The sequence below is a fragment of the Acanthochromis polyacanthus genome, chromosome 20 (genome assembly GCF_021347895.1).
Source record: "Acanthochromis polyacanthus isolate Apoly-LR-REF ecotype Palm Island chromosome 20, KAUST_Apoly_ChrSc, whole genome shotgun sequence".
Classification (NCBI taxonomy): Eukaryota; Metazoa; Chordata; class Actinopteri; family Pomacentridae; genus Acanthochromis; species Acanthochromis polyacanthus.
Window position 1 is genome coordinate 18,476,033 of NC_067132.1, and position 13,156 is coordinate 18,489,188.

General features: G+C 42.3%; 1 protein-coding gene across 1 annotated transcript in view; it reads right to left on the reverse strand.

Moving 5' to 3' along the window:
* prex2 (phosphatidylinositol-3,4,5-trisphosphate-dependent Rac exchange factor 2) overlaps positions 1-13,156 on the reverse strand; it is a 98,473-nt gene that overhangs the window by 69,632 nt on the left and 15,685 nt on the right. Inside the window, exons 4-8 of the mRNA XM_022206485.2 lie at positions 11,978-12,082; positions 8,042-8,143; positions 6,987-7,148; positions 3,203-3,336; positions 1,487-1,590 (exon numbers count right to left, since the gene is read on the reverse strand). Of these exons, the coding sequence (XP_022062177.1) occupies positions 1,487-1,590; positions 3,203-3,336; positions 6,987-7,148; positions 8,042-8,143; positions 11,978-12,082 (607 nt within the window). The remainder of the gene's footprint in view (positions 1-1,486; positions 1,591-3,202; positions 3,337-6,986; positions 7,149-8,041; positions 8,144-11,977; positions 12,083-13,156) is intronic.

Genomic DNA, 13,156 nt, shown 5'->3' on the forward strand with positions numbered 1-13,156 from the left:
GGCGATCTTCTAGTTTTATAAAGTCCTCTCTGTAAGGGGTGGAACGACACAAATCCACTTTTTTTGACTCATTTGCGCTCAGAGTGATTTTCCATGTTTGAAGGGGAGGCCCATCAATCAGCGGTTGCACTGATCATGACACTGTCAACGGAGTTATTGGGGAGTTGGGTTCACAGTAAATAGGGGTTTGGCCATAAAACACAGCTATAACATGAGTCACAACTCCGATGAGCTGCTCCAGAGAAAGCCTAATATCACTGTGATAGCAGCGCTGTGGCTTATAAAAGAAAAATCAGGAAACACAAGAACAGACAATAAGTTACCTAATGAATTAAGGCTTTTTAATACAAGAGTTTGGGTCTATTTTTCAAAACAACATCTATTATAAATCTAATGAGAATATAGTTCTCTGTCTCTGTGCAAACACCAGCCTCATTTTCCTCAGCTCTAGCACTAGCTCTCATACTCTCTATTGAGTGCTTCATTGATTATCGCTCTTCTCCTTTAATGAGATAAACGAGGGGACACACATGCAGAACAAGGACTATCCATCAGCATTATTTACTACCGAGTCCTCAGAATACTCCCTCAGAGCTGACGGCTCGCTGCGATTCACCACCTACGCCGAGAGTCGTTAGGAAAGCCAAAACCTTCAGCCAATGGAAATGAACTCTTGACCGTTAGCTGAGCCTCCATCATTATTTCCGTGTCTTCGGGAACATTTCAAATGCCTCCCCGACTGACCTCTGATTTTTCCCCACTAAGGGTGTAACAAAAAGCAAAGCATTACAATCATCAATTACAATCACGTCTAAAAGCATATACAGTGTGGTGTCCTTTATATGGAATGCCTCGAGGGGCGTATTTCTAACCTCAGGCAGCAAGTGTGTGCCTGGGAAAAAGCCTTGGCACTTTCATTACATAGGAATCCAAGCTAAAATACTCCTGTCACCCTGGATCTCAGATTGAGATCTCCCGCCTGTGGTGCAGAACACCCACGACTTACTGCTCTGCCGCCTGCCTCACGTGTTTATCCTCCCGCTCCTTCTCCAGACCCAAGCCCATCCATCTCTCACCAAAAAACACCCAATATTGCTGCCCATCTAGGTCTGCTGGAAAGGAAATGATGGCTTCTACAAATATAAATGATAATCAGTGGCTATGTGAGGCCAAGAGACACAAGCGTTCGAGTTCACCAAGGACCAGCAGCAAGGATATGTAACTATAGATGTGCAAAGAATGTTTATAGGTAAATCTTATTTTTCCATTGGTGATCCAAGTATAAAAATCACACAGTTGTGCACCAGCTCAGGCCAAGGACTGTGTTGCGTTGTGGATTATTATGGCATATTTTTTAACTCCTGCTGCCAAAGACCGCTGAAATTAAAAAAAAAAATGAATATCTGACAGTGGTGTAGAAAGGGAGAGGAAAATCAAGCTGTGTTTGTCCAAGATAAATGGAGCATCTTTTTAAGGCACCACTCACCTGTGCCATCATCCACATTTTCCACCTCCATCACCTCAGTGTTGATTCTTCCTCTGAACAGGTAGCGAGGACCCTCGGCGGAAGTCTTGCTGTTTTTCAAGCGCCTTCAACGAGAGATAAGCAGCCATATGAATAAACCAGAAAAGCTGAATTATTTCATGTTAATTTAAGCGGAATTAGTTACACTCCTTCTGCATTATGGATTTTATGAAGGAATAATTACAACCACCTGATGTTAGTTGTTATGTATAATCCAATTAAAAGACTAAATCTATGCGATTCGGAAAAGTTATTGAATTTCAGGTGAGGGCAAGATTCAAGAGATTTATTTCCATGTGCACAGAAACTAGGCAGTTACACTGCGCAATGAATTTCATATTTTGATGATCCTCCTTTACCAGAGTATAAAAAAGGTCTAAAAACTAAAGAAAGTAATACAGCGCCCTCCATAATTATTGGCACCCCTGGTTCAGATGTGCTAAAGGCCTTAAACTGAATTCAATTTTTATTGCAGAAGCATACCCTCACACTGAAAATTGTAGAAAAATGTATTATAGGAGAAGCTTAGGTGCTGGTTTGCTGGCAAAAGGGGGTTGTACAAAGTATTAACATCAGAGGTGCTAATACTTTTGGCACACATGATTTGATGTAAAATCTCTTAATGTGTGATTTTTTTCGCCACTGAATAAACACACTTGACTTAAAGGCTGGATTTTCCTCCTTTTTTTCATTGTGGTCCTACATTATTTAGAAAAAAAATTGAATTTAATAGAAGCTAAAGAACACATCTTAACCAGGGGTGCCAATAATTATGGAGGGCACTAAAAATAAATAAGCAGATTTCAGTGACAGCAGCAGTGCAATTGTAAACCAGGTTCACATAAAGTGACTATTGCAGTGATAAAGTGAACTGCAGTAGCATAAAGTTCACACTGCAGTTCGCTTTTTACATAGTTCAATTCAATGTGAGTGTTTAAGAGAGAATCTTAGTTTTAGAATCTTAGTACATACTAGTTTCTTTCCTTAAGTCGGTAAATGGCTCTGCTACACTGTAAACAGCACGTAAAAGCAAATCAACGCAGGTGGCAGCTTGACTGGTGGTAAGTAAACAAAAGCTGCCAAAAACCAGTACAATGGATGTAGCAGTGGTGTCAGGAGCTCAGCGTGAGCAGCAGCTAAATAGAAACTACTTTATGCAGCGCAGCCTATTCATCAAGTGTTCTGCCTGCAGAAACACAATAATAGCCGGCAACCAGCAAGAGTTTCCTGATTCGACGCGCACTGATCATAATAAATGTCACATTATTTGGTATATTACCTCTGAAGTCTACAAGGGAAATAACATGTACCAAGAGGTGGTGGTTAATATTCCCGCCTTGACTAATCATGTGCCCCCGAGTTTTTAAAAAAAATATACCCTCTCAAATCCTTTTCTCATGTTTCTTCTTCTGCTTTTCTTTCTACTCCCTCACAAGAAAAATAACAAAATGTTTCCGTCACTACATGGCCTTTCTTCACAAAAAGTAAAGGAGCTGGTGTGGTGAATTATTTATAAAGCCTAAGCTCTAAATGTTCTGTAGGAGTACAGAGAAAGAGGGAAATTAGCATAAACAATATTTTCATTCTGTCTCCTAAAAAACACACACCCTAATGAGAATTTAAATTCTCCTGCTTTGCGTATTTTGTGTGCAGAGAAATGAGTTAAAAGTCAGACACCTATTTTTCTTCTTGCAATAGACCAGAAGCTTGTCAAACAGGAAGAAAATCCTCTCTTGTATGTTCCCGGCTGAGATCTTCAGCAGGACACCGTGCATGAGCATCTCCGTGCATGTGTCTGTGATATTGGAGCCCTGGAAACGGACATGAAGGCAAAGATCAAACAGAAAAACAAAAACAGAAAAGATTAACAGCAGACACTTTGGGGGAAGTTGGGTGAAAAGTTCAAACAAGAAAAATAATAGAGAGTGCACGCAACACAAAGTTTCTACAAATTATTTCTATACCATTCAGTGTGCACATACAGTGTGTGGAGAGGAGGAGGGATTACAGGGCCCAGCCTTTCCTGTTCCCTCTCTCAGGGGTCTGTGAAAACACTCCCTGCTTCCTCGCAGCAGATTGCTGGGGGACTTTAAAACACGCGGTCGTTAATAGCTTCTATAGAATAACATCCCGTCCAGTCAAACCATGTGTTGCATTGTCGCGCCTGGTCACCACATTGGTCGGTGTTCCTGCTGCAAGTGATAAAGTGTGCCGTCTTTTCCCTTACCTTGCCTGCTCTGGGAATTTATGTACCACGTTTGATCAGAGCTAAAAATAACCCCCATGCACACAGAGGCGGAAAATGTGCTAAGCATTTCCTCCTGCTGGAGACATCAGCGGGCCAAAACCTATCCCCGCTTTTTCCTTCTCTCTTTCCTTGCCCTTTTTATTCTTCTTCTCCTCCTCCCTTCCCTTCTGTTGGTCATTTCTCATTTTTCTCCCCCTTTACTCTGCTCCTCTGTATCTTTTATTCCTTCCTTCACACGCGTTTTTTTTTTATCCTCGCTTTCTTTCAGGGCCTGTGACCAGATGTTAAACTAATTTGCAGCCAATGAATGTGTGCACACCAGACACTAAAAGGTCAGCTTGTCCTCGTCACTTTAAGGGGCCAATAGCAACATCACACCAGTCCAGACTATAAAGCTGCATTTCCTTAATGGAACAACCAACACTTCCCCTTTGTGTTTCACAGCGCTTTTAACAGAACCCCCATTCCATTTACTTGGTGCAGCTTTTGAAAAGTTTTTCCTCTTCCTTTGCAGCATTTTTTTAGCTGCTCTTCGTATTAATCCTGGTCAAACCAAAGCTGTGTTTCACAGTGTATTGAGTGTAAAACTTTAAAGCAACACTTAAAACCCTCAATCATCCGTTTCATCCAAGTCTTAACCTTCTATTTTTACAGTCAGACAACCGCCAGACATAACAAGCACAGAACAGGGTAATGAATTAGGAATGACAGAGCAGGATATGTGATTATTTAAGAAAAAGAGATGAGAGAATTTCTGAAGCCAAAGAAGCCAAATCAAGCAAACTCTACAACTCAAGTGGATTTTAAGAATGTTAATTAAACAGGCAAAGAGAATGTGAAATGGAAAAAAAAAAGGAAACTACTAGCCTCTAGTCTAAAATTAACATATTTCTACAGTACATGGTGACAAAACACAGACACTTGCAGCACTAACCAACTGGCAATCACCACCCTGACAAATCGCCATGGTGACCACGGCGCGCCATCACCCTGTCTCTCCCATTCAAGGTGAACCTGCCAGGATGCCCTGAGGGTGGCCAGCAGTGCAGCAGGTCAACACTAACAAGCAATCACCATCCCGGGCAGAGAAGCAGGAATGGAAAAACAGCGGCTCGAACAATCACTCCTCATCCCTGCATCATTCCTCAAACACCCACAGAGAGAAAAAAATTAAAAAATCATGCAACCATCGCTCAGTTCTCTCTCCCTCTCTGCTTTTCCTCGCCGTTTTCCTCCTCTCCACTTCTTAGTTGCATCTCATTTAGAGTGGCAGATCCTGGCGTGCAGCAGTCAGAGGGTAAAGCTCCAGAATGAGCTAATGTTTACGATTAATAAAAGTACAGAGGGGGAAACCACAGAGCAGCTCCAGCCAGGACTATGTCGAGTGCAAAATGTCACCCCACCCAACACTGAGGCTCATTCTGATTGCACTATTCTTAGATTTGTAGCTATTTGTGCACGTATGCGTGTGACTGTGCACATCTAAAACATGCAACCTTTATTTTTTTTGACCTCACATCGAGATAATCTCTTTAATTTAATCGGGGTAAAACTGGATTTTCATAAATTGTTTGTCTAAATCCACTGTATGTTTTGGGTTTTTTGAACTGTATTTATCCTAATTGCTTCAAGATGTGGTTTTTTGGCATAAAGATTGACCGACTATTTATGTTGCTGTCGTATATTTTACTATAAAGCAAAGGAAATCTCACTAAAAGCCTTTCTAAAAGTCCGGCTGACACAAAAACAACACTCCGATGTTGTCAGTGACCCAAAAACAACACATTTAGAAAAACTAGAACATCTCAGTCACATGCAAGGAAGTCCAATCACGCTCTGCCACATCTCGTCTTACTCATATCTGAGATGAAAGCCTGTCTTCTATTCAGTCACAACAATATGGTACTGTCTACACCTTCATCAGAGGCTGAATCAATGCTGGCATCGTCTCCTTGTCTGCATGTGTCCAGGAAGCCTTCTTTGCATGAAGCATCCCAGACTCTTGCCTCACAACTACCACCACTGTTTTTCCTTTTCCAATCTCTATTAAGCCTACTGACCCATTATGAAGGCATCCTAGAAGTCTGGAAGGAAAACTAATCTAGAGGCAACCCAACACACCAAGCAGTGCAATCAACCTAAAGATGATCGGATTGGTCACCCCAAAGCACGACGGCTTTAACTATAGGTTCATCCAGGCATGAAGAATTTGGCCATTGTTAGTACAAGTCATTGTTCCCTGAGAGTACAAGAAAGCTTAAAAGGCTACAAAAGTCATGCCTCTTGGAATTCTTGTTGAATTGCCGGCAAAGGGCTAAGTGGCTTTAAATAAGTCATGACTTTCAGCTTTGGTGGGGAAAGCTCAATTGTGAGTTAAGGGGACCAAAGAAAAACAGACAACACAGCAAGCAGTCAATACAAGCGTTTAAGTTGAAGTTACTAGCTGAAATTTAACCTTCCGAAGCCGCAGCAGTTTCTGGGAGTTTTCTGCTCCTGTCACACTGTTAATCACTGTGGATTCATTTTTCACTGCAACATAAAGTCAGGCACCTCCGTGGAAACAGCACAAGCATGCCTAAATAATAATAATAAATGACAATAAATACATTAAAAAGAAAAACAAAGGTTGAAAATAAATTGAAAAAGCATGAAGTCAGTAGTTACAACATGTAGAAGTGGCCGGAAGTCCTACCAACGCTGGAAAAATGGTGACTTCTATTTCTTTCTGTGCTTGTATCCTATCTGCTCTATTAGAGAACCACCTGTTCAGTTCAGCTGGAAACTATTTTTGCAGAATTTTTGCCATATTAATCTTGGTCACAGCTAAGTGACTCATGACTTCCTGGTTGTGCCGATGAGCGCAGAATTTTTATTCTCCCAGAATCCAATTAACACAAATGATTTATTTTATTGCCTTTTTTTTTAATGAGACAAGCAGAGTTAAGTGATTTTGATGAAACATTACACTTTTGAGCTCAGATTTTCTGAAGTTTGCCAAAAGAACACCAAGTCACAGATGAGTAGTTCAAGTTCCATCACAAAGTTCAAAATCCTATTAGTCCCTCCATTTTAAACAGTTTCTGGCTTTGACAAATGATGTAATTTTGGCAATTTTCTAAACACAACATGCCTTTCAAACCAGACGGCTGGTTTTGGTTTTCAGAGAGTTGAATCATTAATAAACACAGCATACTAAGCTTAGCTATGGCTCACCTCCCAACCCTCGATATGCGACTGCCATTCCTCTAAAATCTCCAACTTTTCCATCTGTCTCTTGGCCTCATTGATGCTGGAGCACACAGCCTTCATCACCTGCAGAGACTCCTGTACCAGGGCGTAGTCATTGTGTTTTTTAGGGGTCCTCTTCAGCAGCTCCTACGCATGACAAGATCACATAAAGCACGGAAAATATTACATAATTGTAACAACAAGCATACAAACATTGCTGCAGCTGAACTGAATTACAGGTTACACAACATTAAAAAACGGAAATAAACATAAATCTATATCCTGACCACTCCAAATCTCACCCTCCAGTGGTTCTCGAGTGTAGCAGCTCAACCCCTGCCACTGCATGCCACGGTTTAGTAAAAGTGATGGCAATCTCTGAGACCATAGTCTAAACACAGTGTTTCAGCGTGTCACCCAGCGAGGGCTGACTTACACTCTTCTGGATCTATCTGCAGCCACTGATGGCTATCTGTTTCACTTCACGGAGAGGAGGCGGCCTTGGCAGCTGGAAGACTTCAAATGGCAGCGCATCAGATTACCCCCTTATTATTATAACATCTCGGCGCACATGCTGGTGGCTGTTTAGAGAACGCCTGGGTGAATTAATAGATCATAACAAGATAAATGAGGCGGGACAGCTCAGATCACCAACTCAAACGGGCCTTTGAAAGCGTATTTCATTTCACTCACGTTTCACATCGGAAAATGGAAATTTCAAAACTAACAACTGAGAGCGCAGGTATGAATGAGCCCAGTCAAAGTGTCTGAATGTGCAGCAGGGCAAAGGAGGTGCTGACAGGTCTTGTGTTATCCCTGCAATGTGGTTGTGTCGAAGAACCAAAGCAGAGACGTGTCAGAATATGAGGCCAGTGTTTCATTAGTGAGGGAGAGGCTGATGTGAATAGGACGGTTCAGACCTCACTAATGACTAGGTGGCGGTGGTGGATGAAAAGAGGAGCAGAATCTGCCCTACAGAGGTGGCACATGGGTGTGGCATCTCTATAACACATGGCTAACATGCACAAGATCATACTCACTCTGAGCAGCAATGGGTACTTGCAAATCCTCTGTATAGGAGCGACCAGGTAGCCCTCCAGTGGGACCTCTGTGTTTTTTCTGCCTCCCAGCAACATGCAGTTCTGCAGGAGGAGCGGAGAGTTATAATAAATACATTTAGCAAACTACTTCAGAAGGGTTTTCTATAGGACTATGTATTGTGTGGTGAGCTGGAAGGTCATCATGTTAAGTCACATATGAGATTTTCTGTAATAGTTGGGTGAACAAAAATGTGAAAGATTTGAGAAGAGAGGAGTACGAACTTGTTGCAAGTGTTAATAATGTTAGGATCTTGCTCTGGCCCCTGCCCTTCTTCCCCCTTTCTTCCTCCTTTCTTTTTCCTGATCCGTTTCGGTTTTGTCCTGCCTTTTTGGTTCCCTGTCCGTCACCTCTCCCTCATGTCTCTCTCTCTCCCTGCCACTCGCCCTCCTGCTCTACCTGCATTCTGCCTGCTGATTACCCCAATGACTTCCAGCTGCAGTAATCAGTAAACTCAGCTCACCTGTTCACAAGCTCTCCTCACTATTTAAACCCCGCTCAGTCACTCAGTCTCCATTGGATCATAGAAGCTGTTCCCCCACCTCTGGACTGCTAGACGGACTCTTCTGCTCTTTCCCCCCCTCTCTTGGACTCTGTTGCTCTCCTGTCTGTTCTTGGGTTTTCCCCAGCTTGTTTCCCCCTCTCGTTGTCAGTTCCCCCGTAGCGTAAGTACCTCTCCCTAGCTGTGTTTAGTTAATCCAGTTTAGTATTCGTAGACTGCCGTTTCTGTATTCTTAGTTTTGGTTTATAGAGTTTAGAGTAGTTTGGTTTTGTTCTGCTCCCTCTAGTTCAGTGCTTAGTTTATGTATTGGTTTAGCTATTTGATTTAATGAATGTCTTTCATTTATTCTCTGGGCTGCCAGTTATGTGTCTGCGCTTGGGTTCTCTTGCTCCCCCCCCATAACAATATGCATGGTGGTGGCATTATCATGTTTCCATCAGTGTTACATCTTAGTTTAAAATGTAGGCAGTGCTAATGTGCAAATTAGTAGGGCTGGACTCAAATATCCAAATATTTGGTCATTCTTGTGGTATCTAAATATTAATTTTGAGATCTGAATACTCATGGTTTGTTTAAACGCCCTTTACTGTGTTGACAAATAAGAAATGAATAATATAAATAAATGAATTCCTCCTCCCCCATCTCCCTGACGAGCTGAATATTTGGACATTCGTTATTAATTGGGCCGGAGCACAGAAATCGCTATTCAGACCAGCACTACAATGAGCACAAAGCATAATATGGGGCTGATATGAATGTTTAAAGGAATATTAGAGTGTTGGATAAATTGAAAGTTTATCATTCAGGATCGACTGGTTTTCAGCCTGACCAATTTTTGGAAATTCCCCATCAATATTTTGCAGGAACACCGCTGTCAACACTAAAGAACAAAAAGTAAAAAAGACAAAGCAAGACTTGTTAATAAATAACCTGCTGTGAATACTAAAGAATAAATGGTAAAAATGTCTCTTTAAACTATAAGTACATAAAGGAATTCAAACAAAAGTCTTGTGTTCGAGTTTGTGGTATTCTAAATTTTGACACCAAGATCTTCAATTTTACTGTCACTGTATGGTATATCAACTCTAAATACACTTAACAAAAAATATAAACGCAAGGCTTTTCTTTTTGCTCCCATTATTTGAGATGAACTCAAAGATCTAAAACTTTTTCCACATACACAATATCACCATTTCTCTCAAATATTGTTCACAAATCTGTGATAGTGAGCACTTCTCCTTTGCTGAGATAATCCATCCCACCTCACAGGTGTGCCATATCAAGATGCTGATAAGACACCATGATTAGTGCACAGGTGTGCCTTAGACTGCCCACAATAAAAGGCCACTCTGAAAGGTGCAGTTTTGTTTTACTAGGGGGGTCCACTACTCTTCAGTGGCTTGGATGTGGAGGTTCTGGGCTGGTGTGGTTACACGTGGTCTGCGGTTGTGAGGCTGGTTGGATGTACTGCCAAATTCTCTGAAACGCCTTTAGAGACGACTTATGGTAGAGAAATGAACATTCAATACATGAGCAACAGCTCTGGTTGACATTCCTGCTGTCAGCATGTCAATTGCACACTCCATCAAATCTTGGTGGCGCTGTGATAAAACTCCGCCATGTCTATGCGCATGCGTACTATCTCCCTTTTCGGATCTCCGCCGCGGTAAATGTTCATGAATTGAATCTGAACAGATTCTGCACGTTTGTTGGTACGACTCCTGTAGTGTACATAGAGCTGCCACAGTTGCTTGAAGGTACGAAGGATGGAAATAATCACATATCTTTGTTTACTTCCTTGTACCGGCCGGCAAACCAAAGCACCGGCGCACGTATGTGACGTAATCGCGTTACGCGACGTGGTCGTATCTCGGCAAAGTTTTGCGTTTTGCTGTTTAGACGGAAACGTAACGGCGGAGAGTTTTCAACTTTTCCACTCTGGAGGCCGGTTTCAAGCCCCCAAAACGCCGTCCTCGTATAAACGATAGGGTGTTTTGTTGAAATATATTGACGTTTCTACCTGCAAGCGTCCTCGTGTAAACGGCCCCTTAGACAGATTTGTGAACAATATTTGAGAGAAATGGTGATATTGTGTATGTGGAAAAAGTTTTAGATCTTTGAGTTCATTTCATAAAAAATGGGAGCAAAAACAAGTGTTGTGTTGATCTTTTTGTTGAGTGTAGAATACCAGCTGGGTAGGGAGTCGGAACAATAAATGTGTGTGCAAAACTTCATAGCAACGTGCAAAAGTTGAGGAAATATTTCAGATTTGAACAAAGTGGAGGACAGACCAAGAGACTAACATTTGCCTTCACTTGATCAAAGTGAGCCTTACCTCCATGTGGGAGGTTACGAGGTCAGCTGGTAATATTCATTCTCACCTTCCTCTCACTTTAAATTTAAATGAACAGATGCCAAGTTACATAGTAAACAATAAACCAGGCTTTACAGCAGTCAGTAGGCCAAAGGTTTAGTAGAGGTTATCGGATATCCCAGCCCTGGTCACTGCAGGGCCTGGGAGGTGACCTGAGGGCTTTGAGATGACGGCTGAGTGCAGCTTGGAGGGGAAACGCGAGACCCGAAAGCCCCTGATAGAAGGCAAGGCTACTAAAAGGTCAAGGCTATAAAGACCCCGTTAAATCAAAGTCAATTAATATCTTTGCCTCCTCTGGCTTCCCAGATTAAAGACACACATGAATAGTAAATCAGACAGATCTCTTGCCGCCACTCTTCTCTGATGGTGTGTAGTATGCGTTTCATCTCTCTTTCCATCAATTACAGTCAAAGAAAAGGTCATGCACTTCCCCACAGAACTGGCCGATCGATAAGTCTGCGGGCGCACTCTGGTTTTTCCAAGTGTGTAACTCTGCTGTAGATCTCAATTTCAAAGCGCTCTCTTTTTATGGAAGTCTTACAACATAAAGGGTGATGGGATGTGTACAAACTGTCAGCACCTACAAGAAAAAAGTGGGAAAATATGAATGGAAGGTAAAGGATTGTAAACAGCTTGAACTGGTGTGAGGAGAAGAAAAGGGTGAGCATTTTGACCTCCCTGAGTGCGAGCCAGCAGTGGGGATGCAGTCATCTTTTGTTCGAGCAACTCGATGCTCCCCTGTGGAAGTGAAAGTTTCTAAGAGCGTCGGGACAGGAAGAGGGAGTCCGCCCACACATGGGGCAGAGACACATCAGCTGTCAGACACACTGGAACATAAAGTACAGCGTTTTACACTGTCCAGCTGCCATGTGTGGGTGACTGTGTGTTTGTGTGTCTAAGAGAGTGGTTGTGCGTTTTCACATGTGAAATGGTTACAGTAAATATCAGCTGTGTGCGTGTTACACATTACTCGGTGTGCGGAGGCTTACGGTCCCGTCTCACCAGTAAACATGTTCTGACGCTCCTGATCTTGTTGAGCTCCAGCAGCAGCCTCTGGGCCTTCTCGTGATTCCCGCAGTATTCATCATAAATCTGAAAGCGGCTCCTCTGCAAGAGCCAGAGAAATTCAAGGTGAGGCAGACGCACGAGGAGCAAAAGTAACAAGTTAGAAGCAGAAAGTGCAAGAAAGTCAAACAGAAGATGGGAGGACATTAAGATTAAAATAGAAGACAGAAACACTGACTGAAAATGAGGGAAAAAAGCAGGAAAAACGCACTCCAGAGCACACATTAGAGCTTAGGATTTGTAGTGAGTATAAATTCCTTTCCACACTCATCATGAAATGCATAATGTATATATAGTGTGAGGGCAAAAGGGGGGAGGGCAGCGATCATATCCTGTCATCTGCCTTACAGCCGTATGACCGACAATTTTCCATCAAAGCTATTCGTGTGACATTCACACTCCATTGTCTTTGAGATCCAGCATTAGGACCAGACCACACAGCCTCTAAATCACCCACTACAAAGTCAGCACAGAGCAACAGAAATAGTACACAGTCTTCAGTTATGCTGCTGCGTCTCTGAAGACAAAGCCGGCGATGCGAAGAGACATAACTGTCATAATAACACGCAGAGGCACTTATGAAATCATAACTTTATGATTAACTGTGCATTCATGTTTCCAAACAAGTCATTTTATGGACTCTCAAACTGATTAGTTTATTTCTTGGATTCATGTCACTGAAGTCCAAGAGGGAGGAGTGGAGTCTTAAGCCAGTATGAAACATTTGCAGGCCTCTGAACTGTCCGGCTGGTTTACTTCTTTGTGTTTCTGGAGCAAAATCACATTGTGTAATATTTTTTCTTGGAACTTTTATAGCGTCAACAAATCACTACAAAGAGGGAAACTTTGAAGAAAGTTGCAGACAAAGGGAAGTGTGTCTAATTTGCTTGTTTTCTCTCTCTGGACTCACATGATCTCTTAGAATTGAATTATGATCATGAGTCCTCAGATTTGTTCTGTGAGCCTTACCTCCATGAGGTCATATCATCGTAAAACCTAACTGTACCATCTGTACCGCTCGATCATCTCTCCTTCACCTGGACTGACAGCAGCGAGCCACAACTGACACAGAAGTTGCCTTAAACCCAACAGAAGGACTCAGGATTTTGAAAGCCA